The sequence below is a fragment of the Marmota flaviventris genome, chromosome 9, assembly GCF_047511675.1.
Source record: "Marmota flaviventris isolate mMarFla1 chromosome 9, mMarFla1.hap1, whole genome shotgun sequence".
NCBI classification, from domain to species: Eukaryota; Metazoa; Chordata; class Mammalia; order Rodentia; family Sciuridae; genus Marmota; species Marmota flaviventris.
This window is the reverse complement of record NC_092506.1, coordinates 32,389,904-32,410,197: the sequence shown is the minus strand read 5'-3', so window position 1 is coordinate 32,410,197 and position 20,294 is coordinate 32,389,904. Positions and strand designations below refer to the sequence as shown.

The following is a 20,294-nucleotide window of genomic DNA, read 5'->3' as shown; positions in this document are numbered from 1 at the left end:
TATAGCTCTCTTTATAGAATAAAACATAGAATATCAATAGTATGAAGATAAGACACATTGATCAGGTTAAATGTGGTTCCATTCAGTGCTGTTGGACTACATAATTTGGCTTGGTACAAAATGAAAAAATAAAATAAAAAACAAGGGAAAAGAATTATTAAAAAGATGAAAATATAAATTTTTTCCTTTCTTTGCAGTTCCTCCTTCCCTTTCCCTCTTAATCTGCCATAGTGGTTTTTATTTTCAACTTAATGTCATGGTTTCTTGAGCAGGGGAAAACATAAGTGTCTAGTGGACTCATCACCCAACTCAGCATGAATAAGATCCACCAGCTACTAGGTTTCCCTTCTTCCTTCCAAATGCTTGACCCATGTACTATGTTCTGGCCATATCAGGGAAGTCAATTTCCTTTCCCCTGGGCCTTCTACTCCAGCCCATGATAAATGGGTGACTCTGAAGTGATTCCAACTGCTGGGCAGGGATGGGGATGCATTACCTGGACTGGAAACTCATCCTGCCCCTGACAAGTCACCTGTTTACCATACCAAAGTTATGACAACTTGGAACCTGAACAGTTGCTGCCTCATGTGTCAATTTGAAGTGCTGGAGGGTACATGCAACCAAGTAAGACCTTCCCTTCCTGCACTAGGTCCCCGCCAAGAAGTAAAGGTCAATATCAAAACACAGATCTTTCACTACAAATGTGATCCAACAACCTGCCAATGGCAGAAGAAAAGGACAAGAGAGAAGGGCCAAACAAGATTTAAGAACCAAGACTGGAAATTTTAAAAAAAATGTCTGAACTGAGGCTACAAGCCTTTGGCACAGATTCCATTGTCCCATCAGTCTTAATTTATAAAACATAAAGTCAAGATAAAAGTTAATAAAAAACTTCCAAGACTGTGACTGCAAAGCATTAAACCTGAAGCAGGAAGTCTTCGTGAGTGTGGGTCCCTATACAATTGCACAAGTCATGAAACTGCTCTAGCCTCTACTAATAATGGTTCCTACATGGGAGGTGATTATAGTTTTCATGTAAAATATTCAGCTTTACCTTTTCTCCTTGCTACCAAAAACCCCAGAAGAGGGGCAGAAATGTCTTTTATGGGCCACCCCAGAAGAACACGCCCCTACTTCTAAGTAGACATCACATCAGTTGGCTTAGGGGTACTCAGAGCAGTTCCTGCCCTCCACTAACTTCTACCTTTCTGTATGTAGAGCCCAGAATGAGCGGATTCTCTCTTACGCACACTTCTAGAGCCACAGGTATTAGATACACTTCAAGTCTTACTGACAGAGATTTTTCCCCAAAACCTTCCACTTTGAAATTTCCAGACCAGAACTGGGCATTAATTAATATGTTCTTGGTAAATTTCCCAACTTCAAGAAACATGGCAAGCTTCTTCACATGAATTTACCATATTTTATTCTACTGACAACACCAGGAGTGGATCTCAAGTGTTCATACAAGGAACAAGGGGCAGTCTTCCCTTCTTGTACCTCAATCTCCATAAGGGATTTTCTTTAGATTCTCACACTTAGCATCATCCCCTTCCACTATGGAAGTAGAGAAAAACCTCTCTTTTTTAACACTGCACTCTCAAAATATCAGTGACCATAATGTATTCCCTTCCAATAATTTTCTTTTTAAAATTTTTTTGTAGCTGTAGATGGTCAGACAGCCTTTATTTTATTTGTTTATTTTTTTATGGTGCTTAGGCTTGAACCAGTGCCTCACATATGCTAGGCAAGTGCTCTACCATTGAGCTACAGCCCCAGCCCCCAATAATTTTCAGATATATAAAATATATTATGTATATAATATAGTATATATATAACATAATATATATTATTATATATCATATTATTTATATATCATATTATATATTATATATTTATATATCATATTATATATGATATGTAAAATATATAATTTTAATATATATGTATGATATATATATGAAAAAATATATATATATGGAAGAGGAAGCTGGGATGATTGTGGCAACAGTGCTAGTGCTATCATATTCCTATGAACACAGTTCTGCCCTGAAATTCTGAGAGCTGGTTGACTGCTCTTTTATAATGTGGATGACACTTTCACCTTTTTTCTTTCAATATTATTTTAGTTGTTGATGGATCTTTATTTTTTATTTATATGCAGTGCTGAGAATCAAACCCAGTGCCTTGCGCATGCTAGGCAAGTGCTCTACCATTGAGCTATAACCCCAGCCTGACACTTTCACCTTTTTATTTTCAGTTTTAGACCTCAGCCACAATTCTAAGACAAAGAAATATCCCATTCATTCTATTATAAAATGAAATCAGACATTTCATTTTATACTTTACTTTAAAGACTGAAAACAAAAGTTGATGGAATTCAGTATCTTGCCCCTAAAATTAAAAAACATCAACAAAATTGCACGGATGAATACCAATTAAACAGGCAAAGCTCATTAGAAATATGATAAAACACTATATACATATATGTATATAGTGTATATATATATGTGTGTGTGTGTATATATGTATATATATATATATAACCTGATTATTTTCTTTTAGCATCTTCAATTCTGCATCCATTTTAGTATTAGCTTGAATTTGTTGCTGAAGTAACTGCTGCATATGTTGAAAAGAAATGATGATAGCCTTTAAAAATATATAAATATATCAATTTTTAAATGTTTAATATAACAGTCATGTCTCTAGACTTCATATACATTTTGTAATTTCTAATTCATTATAGTTTAATTTCAATACTTTATTAAACTAATGGCAAATTTTATAATAAAATATCTAAAAATATTTCTTACATAATTTCCAAAGAAATATTATTTCCAAGAGTCCCTTAAATAATTAACTAAGTTTTTTTAATTGGACCATGACACTATTGAAAATTTTGAAGAATTCAAAACTAAAATAAACTTTTGTTGACTTGACCCCTGCAAAATAGCAAATATATCTCTACTATAATGTCATATGGGCTATATTACAAGATGTTATAATGAACTAGGATGTCATGAATCAAATGGAAGAAAAGCAGAAGAAAAACAAAGAACAGGAGTTTTCTTTCATGTACCTTTTTAAAAAATTAGAATAATTATAAATATCAAACAGATTCATATGAGAGGATAATGTCCTGAAAAAGTAAGCACTATGTATAGATTCATATGAGAGGATAATGTTCTGAAAAATCATGCATTATGTATAAATATACTTCAATAATTACCTCGTAGGGCACCACTTTTCTGAACAAAGAAAAAAACTGATCTTTTAAAAATGGGAGTATATATGTGACTGTTATACACATTCTAACTGAAAGCTTACTATTTGCTACATATTGACTTAAACATGATTCCATGTGTTACTTTATTTCCCACACTGTAGCTGATTTTAAAATATTTACTGATTTCATAAATATCTTATGATTGCTTACCTGTTTTTCTTCTTCAGTATGGATAATCTCATCATTAATCTTCTTATTTAATTCTAATTCCTTCAAAAATTTGAATAATTTTAAACTTATGGTATAAAATTCAAATTCTTACATTCAATTCAGTGCTCAAAAAACTTGAGAATGACATGACCTATTACTCCAGAGCACCCACATTTGCTTGTGGTTGAAACAGTGGCTCCAGTGAATTGAGGAAGGTATCAGAATTCAATATAGAGCCGGGTGTGGTGGGGTGCACGCCTGTAATCCCAGTGGCTTGGGAGGTTGAGGCTCCTACCATGAGTTCAAAGCCAGTCTCAGCAACAGAGAGGCACTAAGCAACTCAGTGAGACTCTGTCTCTATATAAAATACAAAATAGGGCTGGGGATGTGGCTCAGTGGTTGAGTGCCCCTGAGTTCAATCCGTGGTACCAAAAAGAGACATTAGAAAATGAAATATAATATAGTCTTAAAAAAAAGAATTCAATATAGATTTGTACAAACTTGGAAAGGTTAAAACTACAAAATCCCTCATCTTTAAAGCTCTCTGGAGACACCATTGTATTACAATATTATCCAAAATCAAAGTGAAAATAAAATGGTTGCATCCAAATTTTTTGTCCTTGATAATGGCAAAAAATATCTAATAATTAAAAAAAATTCATAATACCTTGAATTTTTACTATGTATGGCAATTTTGAAAAGAAGAAACATTTTGTGCTATAATCCTAAAATTCTCATGCATTTAAAAATAATTAATTTTATAAACTTGAATACATTAAATCAAATACCATGTTGAGTCTTTCTTGAAGTTCTTCAAATTTCTGTTCTTTAATTCTTATATTGATGTTTTCTTCTTCTATTTTATACTGACATGTGACCTTGTACTTTATCAAGTCAGAAGCTATTTTTTTTAGTTCCTTAATGTAAAAAATATGTCAACAAAATTCAATACACATATTTCATCAAAGTAAGGTAGTTCCCTGACAATTTCAAAATTCATCTTTAAACCTATAATTATAATTCATATATCAAGATAACACTACCAGTATATCAAGGTCTACTTCCTGTAGCTCCTTTGCAAGATTAGCCAACATGGGAATGCAACATGGGGCTAATAGAATAGGCAAGACCAATCACATGGGGATAAAAAACATGCACTAACCAACCAGAAAAGTAGAGTGTTTTCATTCATTACTTATTCAATAACCATCTTCTGAGATAGCTGGTCATGGTGGCACACACCTGTTATCCCAGTGACTTGTGAAGCAGAGGCAGGAGGATTGAAAATTTGAGGCCCCTCAGCAACTTAGTGAAGCCCTAAGCAAGTGAGAGCCTGTCTCAAAATAAAAAACTAAAAAGGACTGGGAGTTGTAGCTCAGTAGTAAAGTGCCCATTGGCTCAACCCACAGTACTGAAAAAAAAAATCTTCTGAGATAATGAAAATGATAATATAGGATTCTCAATTTGATTAGCATCAAGTAAGAAATAATTAAAATATAATGTATTACAGAAATGTATAAGAAGCATAAAGAAGGAAATGGTTTAGTTATAGACATCAAGAAGTTATTACACAGAAAAGTAGCACTTGAATTAAGTCTTTAAAGATTCAGAAGGGGAAGGGGAAAATATTGGTAATGTAGCTAGAAATCTGGCAGGACTCAAATCTTAAGAGGAAGTTGTCTGTCAAGATAAAGAATTTTATTTTTATTCTAGGGACAATGGGAATTAACCACTGAAGGATTTGGGGGTTTTTTGTTTTATTTTTTTATTTGTTCTTTTTAGATACTCAAGACAGTACAGTGTATTTTGCCATATTATACATACCTAGATTATAATAACTTATTCTAATTAGGATCCCATTCTTTTGGTTGTGATGTAGAATTTCATTGGTCATGAATTCATATATGAACATAGGAAAGTTATGTCAGATTCATTCTACTGCCTTTCCTATTCCCATCCCTACTAAAGAATTTTGAATAGGATGATAAGACAAGATTTGCTTTTTAAAAAAATAATTTTGGCAGTGTGCAGAAAGTATAATTTAGAATTATGAAAGAAGTCTTCATTTGTGAACCATTACATGTTCATTTAGTTTAGCTGATACCAATCACATTAAAATCCTAACATATCAATTTCTAAATTAGTGTGCAACTGATTGTATTGCTGTTTTGTGTATCTATTAAATACCCAAGAAGTGATTTTTATAGCCTTGATTACATAGCTTCTGAGCTCCCTTTGTATTCTGGAGTAACTCTGCATTATAAGAACCCACTGTCCACCAGAGAAGCTAAAATACTAGATACTTGCTTTATAAGCTTGAGAACAGACTCTGCTAATCAGATGCACAAGTCTTGGATGTTGGATCAAGACTATTACAAAGGACAAGGACTGCTGCAGATCTGTCTGTTGGTAGACAGTGGGGACAGTGCCAGTAACTTCAAGCTTCCATGGGTAACAATGATGCCTCCCAGACAGTAGTGCATCCACTATGGTCAGCTGAGATGATACAAGGTATAGAGTAATCAGCAGTGGGAGCTTGGTTTTATGCTTTTGTCTTAAATATACTGCATGGTCTCCCGTTGGAAGCCATGTATGAATTATGGATTTTGTTTGAGCCATTAGGGCGGGGAAGCTGCTTTTCTGGAAACTCCTGGGTGAAATTCCCCAATTTGAGAAAGCCCAGATCACGCTGGCACTGTGCCTTAGTTCACAGCCCTAAGTTCAAATGCAGCTGCCCAGAGCAACCACCGAAGAACCTGTTTTTCCCACTCTTATCCTGTTTTCCTGAAGAAGCTTGCCATTCTGAAACCTTTGATGTATTTCACCTTAAATAAAGGACAGGCCTTTTTCACTTGTTCAGTTCCAGTTCCTATCAGGACTGGAAGACCCACCAGGTGCCCCCTTTTTAAAAATCTAATTTCTGTCTTTGTCTTTTATACCTTAGTAATTATTTTCAGACTTTTTATTCTCCCAGCCAGTTCACATCTCCAAACAGGAATCTGCTCTACCAGAGTGCTGGTAACCCTGGCAGTCTCCCTTGCTCCTAATGATTTTTCAAGTCTGAGATGATCAACATTCTTCCAATAAATTCTTTTGCTGACTAAGTCAGCATGCAATTAAGAATCCTGACAAATATACTTCAAATTTTTGGTTTCTGAACTACCTAAGCAATAGACTCTTGACTCTTTAGTTAAAAATAAAAAGCCGAAACAGTAGGATGGTTAAGGTTACACAATTTTAAAAATTGATTCGTGTTCTCTATTTTTTTAAAAATTAAAAATTTCTTATGTGGTTTTCAAAATAATATTTACAGTTACAGAAATAAGTAATTAGAGGATAGAAGATGATAAATAATTAAGTCCTAAGGAACTCCACTATTCACAGACTAAAGATGTCAGTATAAAAGGCCAAAGAGTACAGTCAACTGAGGTAGGAGGAAATCCAAGAGTGCAATATCAAGCAAGCAAAACAGAAGCAACAGAAAATAGGGCTGCCAATACTTCCGAGTTCTACATGTTACAGTTTCAGCCCACCCAGAGAGAAATTTACTATACTACATCATATTTCAAAATCCAGAAGAAAGGACTCATTAGTCTTAGCTCACATACAACCTTTGGATATGTGCATTGCATAAAGTGACTGCTAAAAGTAATCAAAAGATAGGGCTCTATCTTCAGCAGAACAAGAAAACAAATTAATATCCTGGTATGATGAAACCAATCAGCATGTATTAAAGTAACTAAAAAAGACTGAATGAAGGAGGAGAGGCAGGTTTGAACTGGGCCTTGAAGAATGAATAGTAGATTGAATATCCTCCATTTGTCCCTCCTTCACTTTCCACCCTTTCTGTACACTGCTTTGTGCCCTGCTGTGTGGCTAAGCTCTTTGAGTATAGGAAACCCCACCCTGCCCTCTGGCTCCTTGTTAGGTTAAATCTGTAGGAGGCATCAGTGAATCAGCAGGCTAGGAAAAGAAAGAGATTGAGGTATTTTCCTAGTTTCTGCCCTACCTAATCACAATTTGGCAATGGTGTTGTATCTTGACCAAGTCACAGCTTCTGACTTTGGCCTTCTTTTACAACCATAGCTAGTTCTTGCCACATTTCAGCATCTGCTTCATTCCCTTGCCCCTTCTAGTATAGGCATGGTAATAAACTCCCTACTACTTTTATCCTTTGGTACTTTACCATCCCTTGTTGGTCTTCCTTAACTCTTCCCACATTTATGTAAATAGCTTCTTCATTAAATCTTTCTCAATTACCAATCCCAATGTGCCATCTGATTCCTAACACAACCCTGTTTAATACAAACAAAATAAAGAGAAGGCATTTCAAGAGTGAGAGCAAAGATAGAGGAAAGCAAAAGCAAAAAGGAAGAACTAAGAATAATACTAATGGCCACAAAGATTTTGGTTAAAATAGAATGGAACATATCTTTTAAGAAGTAGCAGGAAACAATGTTGAATATGTAGAATGGGCAAACCACAGAACCTCTGGAAAGCCAATTAAAGAAGTTTGGGATTTGATTTGGTGGGCAAAAGAAAACTACTCAACCCATCATTCCTTCTATATACACCAAGTACCTACTCTGTGTCAGTCACCTACAACTGGTACATTAAACCAGTATCTCAGTGAACTCTTGTCAAAAAAAGTGAATGAAATCTGAAGAAAACACAGGCTAAGAGACTATTACATTAATTCAGACATGAGATGATGAGTGTCTATACTATTTAAAAATGGGAAATGGGGGATAAGACATTCTAAAAAAAGATATCATCAACTGAACAAAGAAAATGAAGATAAAAGATGATTCCAGAGTATATAGATGAAGGTAGACAAAATGAAAAGGGGGAATGAAATATGAAAGGCAGAAACATAAAAATGAAAAATCTGCTTCACTGATAAAAGAGATGAAATACGTATTACGATTTCATTTAGGAGAGAGAAAATGTCATGAGATAGACTCTTAAGAAAGCCAAAATGGGGACTGGGGCTATTAGAAAACAGATGGCACGGGGCTAGTGTTGTGGCTCAGAGGTAGAGTGCTTACCTAGCGTGCGTGAGGCCCCCGGGTTCAATCCTCAGCACCACTTAAAAAAGTAAAATATATTGTGTCTGTCTATAACTAAAAAGTAAATATTTTTAAAAAAGAAAAAAAACAGATGGCACATTGGAATTGGTAGAGCACTTGCCTTGCATGTGTGAGGCACTGGGTTTGATCCTCAGCACCACATAAAAATAAATAAAGATATTGTGTTCATCTACAACTACAAAAAATTTTTTTAAAAAGCCAAAATGTACAAATCATTAAGCCTAAGCTATTACTATTTTGGGGGAGGGAGAGGGTTACTGGGGATTTGAACAAAGGGCACTTTAACACTGAGTCACAACCCCAGTCCATTTTATTTTTTATTTTGAGACAGGGTCTGGCTAAGTTGCTTAGGGCCTTGCTAAATTAAATTGCTAAAGCTAGTCTCGAATTTTCAATCCTCCTGCCTCAGCCTCTCAAATCACTGAGATTATAGGCATGCGCACCACCACCACACCTGGCAAGGCTGTTACTATTCTCGAAACACATCCTTCATTATATATATATATATATATATATATATATATATATATACACATACATATATGTATATATGTATATATATATGTATATGTATATATATATATATATATATATATATATTCATATTATAAAAGGTAGCACCCAAAGAATTTCCCCCAAAGAAGTATCAGTGTACCAATAATGACTTACCTTAACAAGCAGCAAGATGGTTTCTTCTTAAGAGTTGTATGAATTTTTTTCAGGGATAATAGGATAGTGAAGAATCCAATATATGATTAACCTCGAAGTTAAAGTCACAAAAAGGAAATAACCTACAACCAGTTGAAAATATGGAACTAGAGAACCAAAAACAGTAAGTAACATGTGTTTATAGATCCAGCTACTCAGAAGGATGAGGCTCAAGTGGATCACTTGAGCCCAAGCGTTCAAGACCAGCCTAGGCAATAAAGTGAGACACTATCTCTAAAAATAAGTAAATAAATAAATATATTTTAAAACTTAAAAGAAGGGCAGGAAATGTGTATGTGAAGTCATTCCTGAAGAAAATGACTGGATTAAGAAATATAAACTCACTGAAAGACAGATGATAAAAGAAAAACAGAGACCTGAGGATAGTTTTGGAGAAACAGGAGAAAAGGGAATAAACAGGGAGCCAGAGGAATTCATTTGTGAGAGTACCAGAAAACCTTAAATAGATCACTTTTACATAAATGTCATAAAACTATGTTTTAAAGTTCCTTTATGCTTATAGTTTACTTTTTTAAACTTCATCACTTGTACAAAACACAGTATTCTATAATGGAAAACAGTGTGAGAATACCCATAGGATGCCTTGGTTACAAATGTCAGAAAATCATAACTAACCTACTAAAGTAAATAAGTAAATTGACTCTCACATAACAGGGTGTCCAAAGTTAGGCAGGTTCTAGTGCTGGTTGATTTGGGCACCAAATGTGTGTTACCAAAGACTAATATCTTAATTTCTCCAGTTTCCATTCATAGGACTCTGCTTCTTTGGACTAATAAGAAGACGTATTAAATTGTGACTATCTCATTCTGGAACTCTTTCTAAAGAGAAAGAAAAAAATTTTCCTTGAACCACCTCCTGCTTACCAAAATTACTTCATATGCTCACTCTTTTTTTATTAGTGTATTTTAATTATATATAATTATATTCATACATGCAAATGACATACTTTGACCATATATGACCCCCATATGCTCATTCCTGAACTGAATGCTGGCATGAAGAATAAAGTGATATTAATTGGCTTAGACTGCTCATCGGAAATAGAAAGAGTGTTGTGAAATGATCACCACATCCATCCCAAGAAGAGTTTCAGCTAACATTATAAAAGTTTCAGATTATTTAAAATATAACTGAAAAAAAATAAAATAATTAATTAATTGATTACAAACAATATGCAGAATAAAGTGAAAATAAGTGAAGGATCTTTTTTATAAATTGCTTGACAGTAAATAATTCACCTACTCTCTTTGGGTCTCAGTTCCTTCTCCAAAAAAAGATGTTGGATCCAGTTAACAGTTTTCAAAATCGTGCAGTTCCATGGAGCTTTTGCAGGGATGCTTATGAAGAAGAGTAGCCAACAGATATAGTTCCAGAGTTCTTCCAACTCTCCCTTCAAATGAAGCAGCTCTACATTTATTTGCTTCAATCCCGAACACCTACATTTTAAACAAAGTATTCTGCTGCTCAAAGAAAGATGAAAACTGTCAGATTAGATAATCCCTATGGTTCTATGAAATTTAGAGATGATCTGTAAAGGATAAATAGTTTGCAAAGAACTAATCATTGTAGAAATAGAATATAGTTCAAGCTTAAAGGAGGAAGAGCAATTGATCAGTCAAAAGGATTTCAGACTTTGCTATTGGAAAAGGCATTTAAGAGCAAATGAGAGATTCCAGTCTCTCTTCGCAGCATGATCACTTTCTGCAGCACATTCATTCAGGATAACAGCAATAGCTGAGGTAGTGAACATTGATTTTATCAGAGGACCTGAACAGACACTTCTCAGAAGATGATATACAATTAATCAACAAATACATGAAAAAATGTTCATCATCGCTTTCAATTAGAGAAATGCAAATCAAAGCTACTCTAAGATTTCATTTCACACCAGTCAGAATGGCAGCTATTATGAAGACAAACAACAATAAGTGTTGGCGAGGATATGGGGAAAAAGGTACACTCACACACTGCTGGTGGGACTGCAAATTGATGCAGCCAATACAGAAAGCAGTATGGAGCTTTCTTGGAAAATTGGGAATGGAACCAACATTTGACCTGGCTGTCCCTCTCCTCGGTCTATACCCAAAGGACTTAAAAACAGCATACTACAGGGACACAGCCACATCAATGTTCACAGCAGCACAATTCACAATAGCTAAACTGTGGAACCAACCTAGATGCCCTTCAATAGATGAATGGAAAAAAATGTGGCATATATACATAATAGAATATTACTCAGCAATAAAAGATAATAGAATCATGGCATTTGCAGGTAAATGGATGGCACTGGAGAAGATAATTCTAAGTGAAGTTGGACAATCCCAAAAAATAAATTGCTGAATGTTTTCTCTGATGTAAGGAGGCTGATTCATAGTGGGGTAGGGAGAGGAAGCATGGGAGGAACAGACAAACTGTAGATAGAGCAGAGGGGAAGGGAGGGGGCATGTAGTTATTAATGATGGTAGAATGTGATGATCATTATTATCCAAAGTACAGGTATGAAGACACGAATTGGTGGAATATACTTTGTGGACAACCAAAGATATGAAAAATTTGCTCTACATGTGTAATAAGAATTGTAATGCATTCTGCTGTCATATATAAATAAAAAAATAATTAAAAAAAAAAAACTTTCAATTGTTAGATAGTCCAGGAAAAAGTTCTCTTGAAATTCAAAGACCAAATTACAGCAGAAAATGCATTATTTTAGCCAGCTTTTTTTCTGCTGCAACTAAAAGATCTAACCAGAACAACTGTAGAGCAGGAAAGGTTTATTTAGGGGTGCACGGTCTTAGAGGTCTCAATCCATAGAAGGCAGGCTCAGTCTCCATTCTTCTGTGCTCACAGTGAGGCTGAATATCATGGCAGAGAGAAGTAGCTCACGTGGTGATCAGTAAGCAGAGACAGAGAGAGAGAGAGAACTCCCATTCTTCCAGATACAAAATATATATCTCATAGCCATGTGCCAAATTTAGCACTTCCTCCAGCCACACCCCACCTACCTCCAGCTATCACCGTTAATCCCATCAGGGGATTAAGTCATTGATTGGGTTAAGGCTCTCATAACCCAATCACTTCTCCTCTGAACCTTCTTGCATCGTCTCACACATGAGCTTTTGGGGGTACACCTCTCATCCAAACCATAACATGCATCTAGAAAGAATCATCCGGAAGGAAAAACTACAATCTCCAATAAAATTACCAGCTGTATTTTCAGTTGTTACAGGAAGCAGGCATCAAAACTGATTTCACCAGCTGGAGGGAGACAGCTTTCATTGTGCCCCAGGTGTGAAATGATTCTAATTTGAGTGGATTTGTAGAATAGTGATTGGTTCTTTTCTAAAAATAATTCCTGGCATCAAGAAAGGATATAAGTTTTGCCCACCTCAAGTGGAACATTTTTCAAGGATGATGCCAACAATGATCCTTAGTTGTCCGAGAAACAATTAATTGCTACAAAATTTTGCTTTGTTGAAATTGTTATAAGCCAGAATTAAGAAGATAAGTCATGCTACACATGTTTTTTTTTAAATACTGAAGAAACCCTGGTTGTCTCAGAACTGTTACACCCAGTGCTTGATATGAAGATTGAATCTAGTGTTTATGTAACCACCAAAAAAAATGTTCTTGCTGATGTCATTTATAATGACTTCTGGAGACTCTGGCCATTTGGAAATAGAAGCCAGCAGGAAAAGTCTTATTGTGACATGAAAATAACTCCTGAAAGGCTCCAGATGGTAAAGAAAAACAGTGGGTCACATAGAGAATAGAAATAGAAATCAGGAAGTCAATGCAGGGTTATAATACTGATGGGTTCAGCTTCTGATCTGAGTCACATGGAAAAAAAAATCAAGAAGTCTTGTGGAAATTTTGGAATTCCATGTGAACTTCAGGTAACATCTGCCCATAAAGGACCAGAAGAAACTCTTAAGAGTAAAGATGAGTATGAAGGAGATGACATTCCTACTGCATTTGGGGCAGTGGAAGGTAGAAAGAATGGTTTTTGCCCAGTGATATCTGATAATACTGCCTATCCAGTTATCAGCTGTCCTCTCCTCACACTAAACTAGGGAGCTCAGGAAGTATGGTCATCTCTTCAACAATCCAGTGGTCTCAGATATTCAACGGTATTTTCTCATAGAGCTCAGTTTGCTGCTCAGATATTTGGATTAAACAGCCATTTGGTATGGATCAAACTGCAAGCAAGCAATATTACCAAATGGATTTCCTTGAAGCAGTCTAAGAAAAGATCAGAGAATATGATTCTGCTCCCTGCCCCTGCTACTGAGGGTTAAATCCAGGGGTGCTCTACACTGAGCTACATTCCTAGCCCTTTCTATTTTTTAAGACAAGATCTCACTAAGTTACAAAGGCAGGCCTTGAACTTGTGATCCTCCTGCCTCAACCTCCCAAGTAACTGGAATTGCAGGCATGTGCCATGGTGCACAGCTCAGAGAATATAATTTATAAGAAAGAATGTCGGGGCTGGGGATGTGGCTCAAGCGGTAGCGCGCTCGCCTGGCATGTGTGCAGCCCAGGTTCGATCCTCAGCACCACATACAAAGATGTTGTGTCTGCCGAAAACTAAAAAATAAATATTAAAAAAAAATTTTCTCTCTCTCTCTCTAAAAAAAAAAGAATGTCATTTTATTTCTTGGAGAAAAAACTACAAATTTCTAGTTTAGCTTCAGAAAAAAGTCAAGCAAGATGAAAACATGACTTTAAGACAGAGGACACAAAATTTATTAATGAATAAAAAAGCAAACAGGCTGTTTTAATTGTCTTAAAGCCTATATATACTAATAACTCACCTGTAGTTATGATGCAGAAAATCTGAATCTGTCAAAACTACTTTAATCCTATTTTAAACTTAATTTCATTTGAAACAATAATTTCATACATTTCTATAGCATGTGAATGAAACTTTCTGAAATATTTTCTCATGCACTTTACAACTTTATATTTATTACATATGTATTAAACAGGAAAGGTATATATTATGATACTCATATTACAAATGAGAACACAAAGCCAGGGGCAAGGGGAGTGGCAACACCAGTATGTCCCGAGTGGTACACCTCCTTAAGACAACTATAGTTGAAAGGTTTGGTTTTAAAGAAAAAGTGAAGTGATGAGTTAATATAAACAGAATAAATGAGAAATATTATTCAGGGAATTCCACATAAGCAAGAACAGACTAATGGACTGAGTGAAGTAACTGGAATAAAAGACTAGAGGCAGGAGATTTGGGCATGTGATGGTACATATCATAGAAAAGGGTCCTCTGATTGCAGAAAGTGGAGGGCTGAATGAAAGTGCCCAATGGAAGCTCAGTTGCAATGAATTTCAAGGGTAGGGACAAGCTAGTGTGTAGTTCTACAGTCTAGGCATATAAGAAGATGGCAGTTCAATAGTATGAGTAGTCAACAATGTACCCTTTTAATAAATATAGGATTTATCATGAATAACGCAGAAGAGAAAAAACTTATATAGCATGAACTGCTTGTGCTGTTATTCTATTATCATAAGTTAAATGGTTAAGATCACAGGGTCTGGAGCCAAATTTGTTTGCATTCCAATCTTGATTCTATTTTCCTTGTTTTGTAACTTTAGACAAGTTACTTAATACTGCCTCAAATTCCTTATCTGTAAAATGTAGATAATAAATTTTTTAAAGTTCCTGGCATATAAAAATCCATGCAAGAAATATTTCCTAAGTATCTACTATGTGCTAGACACATCATCTATTTACTAGGCTGAATACAGGGGATTCTCCGCTACAACTGTGGTGTGATATAGAATTTTTCCTGCTTGTAAAATAAAGTACTATGAAGTCTTAATAAATGTCATGAATAATTAAGTATTATTTTATGTAAGGAATTAAGATTCATTCCTCATGATTAATAAGAGTTTTGTTGAATAAGCTCTTCAGAAAAAGGTACCAAAGGGTACTTTTTGTATATTATATATACATATATGAAAACGTCACAGTGAAACCCATTAATTTGCACAATTAATGGATTTGTACAATTAATGCATGTTAATAAAAAGATACTATATCTTATGCTTAGTTTATGTTCCATGGCACTTTAATAGATTCAGAAATCTAACAGGAACTAAAAATTAGAATGGATATAAATAGAAAATAAAATAAACATATGAATAAAAATATGACTCATCTTTGTCTATAATAAAATTTAATGAAATCAAAGATTTGATTCACTCAGGATAAAGTAAATGGCAATAAAAATGACTGGTTAATGTCTGCCAAACAGACTATTAATGACACAACAGTTCAGTCAATTTGCAAGATTGCCTTAGAAAGTGGTAGACATAAGTATAATGCTGAGGGTTCCATAGTGATTGAATCAGTTAGCTTCATTATACAGCACTTTAGACTGCCATATTACAGAGAGATACTCCTTGTTTAACTGTGAACAAACCACTGCAGTTTTATTACCAATACTGGAAAACTTAAGCTTACCAGATGGTGAATTATTAGCATTATGTTAACTTTAAAAGAACAGCACATTTTATGGCTGAGAATAACCTTGACTATTGTAACCAACATTCCTAAACTGTGAGTTTAAAATAGGTTATTTCTGTATTCTAAGTTTATAGTCAAGAATATGCTAAAAACAATTATAAAAATTAGACATTATAATAAATCATTATTCTACTCCAAAGGCAAAATAGTCTTTGACTTAACTTATTGAACAATTCATTGATTCTATCATTTCCACCCCTGTTAAATATTTTAAAACATGAGACGATAGTTTAAATGACTATGGATATTGAAAGATCAAAAATTAAATCTAGTTGTTTTGGTAATTCATTTCTTAAGAATTTATTAAATTAATTCAAAGGTAAAATACCTGAGAGAGGATCATAAAAATTTTTTTGGGGGGGAGTTATAGGAGATTGAACCCAGAGATTCTTAACCACTGAAGCACATCCCTCATCCTTTTTTATATTTTATTTAGAGACAGGGTCTCCCTGAGTTGCTTAGGGCCTTGCTAATTGCTGAGGCTGGCTTTGAACTCATGGTCCTCCTGCCTTGGCCTCCAGAGCCACTGGGATTACACGTGTGTGTCACCATGCCTGGCCATAAAATTTTAATCTCAACTCATATTTACACATTTGACTAATACTTATATTGTATTGTTATGCAGTATTTAGTAAAATACTATCAGAGTATTTAAAAATCTCTTATGCTCAACTGATTCTATTTTTTAAAAAAGAAACCAATGATATTGACTTTAACACGATGTATATCATTCTTTACATAATAGTGTTTCTATAATCTTGCTTTCAAGTGGCTTTTTATATACTAAGATAACTTTTAAAGGAAACCCAACAATTATTTTTGAATCTTTATTTTTTATTAGGTTTTCCTAAAGCAAAATACAACTATATGAAGTAAACAAAGATTCAAAGTAATTTAGAAAGTAAATTACTACATGACTTATTTTGTACTAGTGATCTGTTCAAAGTTTACTCCTAAGACACAATGTCCTATTAATAAGACGTATATGGCTAAAATTTATATTCACTTATATAGCTTACAATTCTCTGAAGAAATCAAGGACAACTGGTTTTTCAAAGTTTTTTTCTTCCCCAATGTTACAAAATACAGCAAAGTCCTATGCTTTTCTACCTTTTTCAAATAACTGAAAACGAAAACTATTGGAATCAGCTGAATTATGGGAGATACCCTAAAATGTATCAATTCCTATTAAAATAATTGTTTTAAAATAGTACAAAGGTTTATAAATGAGTTAGGGATAGAAAAACAGTGTATGGCTGGTAAAAATAAAAAGTAATGATTTCTTCCATCTTTCTCTTTCTATTATGCATTAATTAATCTTAAGAGCACAATAAATTAAAATCAAAGACTTCCACAAAATGATTTTCCACTGAAAAATATGCTTTTGATTTTATAGCCTTTATAAGCTTCTAAATATTCTGAACTTTTAGTACATTGTCTGTTTTCTAACCATTTTATTCAAAGCTATTAGTGCAGCAAATAAACAGCACATGCTTTGATCTCATTAAATTACAACTTATAGTTCCTAGAGTCATAAATACTGTGCAGTTTTCTCCTTCACCCCTCATTTTCTGGCATGAGGTAGTCTGTTTAATATCACTATCTCCTTGAGTGCTCTGACATTTACTCAGACAAACAGCAGAGGTTATGAATGTTTCTCATAGATAATATCGGGAATTCTTCATGATTCCCATAATGGTGAACCCAGCATTCAGAACTATAATACCTAGTTTTATCTAACAACTAAGTTTGATCTGTTTAACTGCTCCACAAAAAAGGAATTCCACCTTATCACAAACCAATAACTTAACTGTTCTGGACAAAATCAGTATAAAAGAAAAATGAAAATTATCTTTGGGAAATTAATGTTTAGAAGTTTTAAATGAGTGATATAACCAATGTTGCTAGACTCAATTAGTTTCTGAAAGAGAGTAAAAAATAAAAGTCATTGTTAAGATTAAAAATCAAATCCACATAAAATACACAAAATATAAAAATTGTGTACCTAGAATGTCTAAAATATTAAAAATCAGCCCTTCAAACACATTTTATATTGCTCACCTCTTGCAGTTATTTAGACTTTTAAGTCTCAAAGATAATGAAATCCTCTCACTTTGCCCTTTCATATAGTCTCTTCCAAGAACAATTAAGCTACAATGGACACAATGACGGTAATGCTTTCTAGAATGACAGAGGCCAGCACTGCATAACCTATTACCACATTTAGGTGGCCCCGGCTGAGGCCCCATGGCCTGAGAAAAAGAAGCAAGTGTTCTCATGAGCAATATCACTCTACTCATGTATAGAAAGGGACATTCTTCACCCTCTTAAATAAATCCGCCAAGGGTATCTCTCCCTGGATTTAGAGGAGCCTCATCTACTCTACAGGTCAGAGTCTTAAATTACGTATTAGAATTTGATAGTCTATTTTGTTACAATGAAACATTTGTTTATATTTAAAGCAAATATATAATTTCATAATGAAATTTATACTATATAATCTTTTTAGTAATAATACAGAAACTAGCTGCATAAAGATAAATGAATATTTTAATATAATTGCCAAATATGGATACTATTTAAGTTACTGACAAACATATTAAATAAAAAATAAATTAGCCTAAGAGATATCACTGAAAATGTACTTATTCATGACTACTGGATTAACATATAGTTATTTATATTTGCATTTGAAGTTTATATTGATAATAATGAATGGTCCTTTTTAACTATTCTCTGATTTGGAATTCCAGACAAATTTTTAAAATTATAGCTATTCTTCCTTATGTTAAAAAGAGTTACCTTTATATTCAAGGATAAAAGAAACATTTTATACACTAAATGAAATATAAGATTTTTTTTAAGGGGGGTACCAAAGCTTGAACTTGAGGGACACTCATCTAGTGAGCCACATACCCAGCCCTATTTTATATTTTATTTAGAGACCAGGTCTCGATGAGTTGCTTAGTGCCTTGCTTTTGCAGAGGCTGGCTTTGACCTTATGATCATCCTGGTCTCAGCCTCCTAGTCCCTGGGATTATAGGTATGTGTAACTGTGCCCAGAAAGACAAAAGACTTTTTAAGAATAGAATTATATGATTATTCATCATCCATCTGAATCTTCTCTAACTTACAACACCTATGCTCCTACTTTCTGATCTCTCAGGTATAAGAAGAGAGTCCAGGGAATATATAGCAAATTTACTGACAGCTATTAGATCAATGATTTATATACAACAACATGTTGTAATGTTACAAATATTAATAGTCTTTGAATTCATGCATTAAAGCATGTCATTCATCTGGCAGCATACTCTTCAAAACTTATGCCTGGGTCTCTAGATCCTTAATAATATTTTGATTTCAGTAAAACTGTATTTAAAGATAGAGGGATTTCCAATTTCTCAGTGGGCATGTAAGGAGCTTAGAAGTCCCCACTCCATCCTAACAACAAGTAAAAAACTGAGCAAACTGAAAAATCAACAACTCTCTTTAATCTGTCATAAAAGTGAGGTCATAGGGCAAACTGAATAAGAGAGATAGACAGGAAAATACAGAGAATCACAATTTAACTGGAGCAGAAACCTCCACAATAACCAGTGCCAGGGTAAAAAGACCCAAAAAGTAATTGTTAAATTGCTAGAGGCTCACTGTGGACAACTCTAAAGTTGAAAATTCCTGGGGTACCCCGTAATAGGGGTGTAGGGGTTACATTTGTGGGTATTACTTCCAGAAACTCTACCAGATCTCACAGTGAACATTGGTGGAAAATCTCCTTGTGCTTCAAGATGGAGGAGGGAAAGAGGAATCATTTTGAAATATATCAAAGCATATTCTTCCTAACAAGAGCTGTCTTCCAAAGAATCTATTTTAAAGAAAACACCAAATCAGCTATAGTTATACCTACCTAATATACCTGGAAAAGAAAATATCCAACTCTAGCCCCATCTAGTCATTCTATCCCTACTGAAAAACACTGTTGAAGTTCTCAATATAGTGGCACAGGTTCACCAAAAGATAGACCTACTAATAAAACTACAGAATGCTTCCCTTCCCCTGACACCTTATTACTAAAAGTCTAATTACCATCGTTCTTGCTACCCACTATATCATGTTCACTTTTCAACAAAAAAAAAATCATAAGATATATTAAAACACAAAGAATAAAATTTCAAAGGGCTGAACAAAAATCTGAATGAAAGTCAGCTATGACAGGAATGCTAGAATTATCAGGCCAAGAGTTTTTACAAGTATGATTAATATGGTGAGGATTTTAATAGAAAGAGTAGATCACATGTAAGAACAGATCAATAAAATAAGCAGAAGGATGGAAATTTTAAGAAAGAGTCAAAATGAAATGCTAGAGATCAAAACCACCATGAAGAATTCTTCTTGTGGACTCATTAGTAGTTTGCACATGGCTGAGGAAAAAATCTCTATTCTAGAGAATATGACAAAAATTCCCAAAGCTAAGAAAACAAAATTTAA

At 34.2% G+C, this 20,294-nt stretch overlaps 1 protein-coding gene and 1 pseudogene across 1 annotated transcript in view; one reads left to right on the top strand and one right to left on the bottom strand.

The window, feature by feature from the left end:
* Positions 1-20,294, bottom strand: part of Ccdc73 (coiled-coil domain containing 73) — a 128,125-nt gene that overhangs the window by 31,015 nt on the left and 76,816 nt on the right. Inside the window, exons 9-11 of the mRNA XM_071616315.1 lie at positions 4,228-4,356; positions 3,440-3,499; positions 2,548-2,652 (exon numbers count right to left, since the gene is read on the bottom strand). Of these exons, the coding sequence (XP_071472416.1) occupies positions 2,548-2,652; positions 3,440-3,499; positions 4,228-4,356 (294 nt within the window). The remainder of the gene's footprint in view (positions 1-2,547; positions 2,653-3,439; positions 3,500-4,227; positions 4,357-20,294) is intronic.
* On the top strand, positions 11,888-13,554 carry LOC114093819 (bifunctional phosphoribosylaminoimidazole carboxylase/phosphoribosylaminoimidazole succinocarboxamide synthetase pseudogene; annotated as a pseudogene).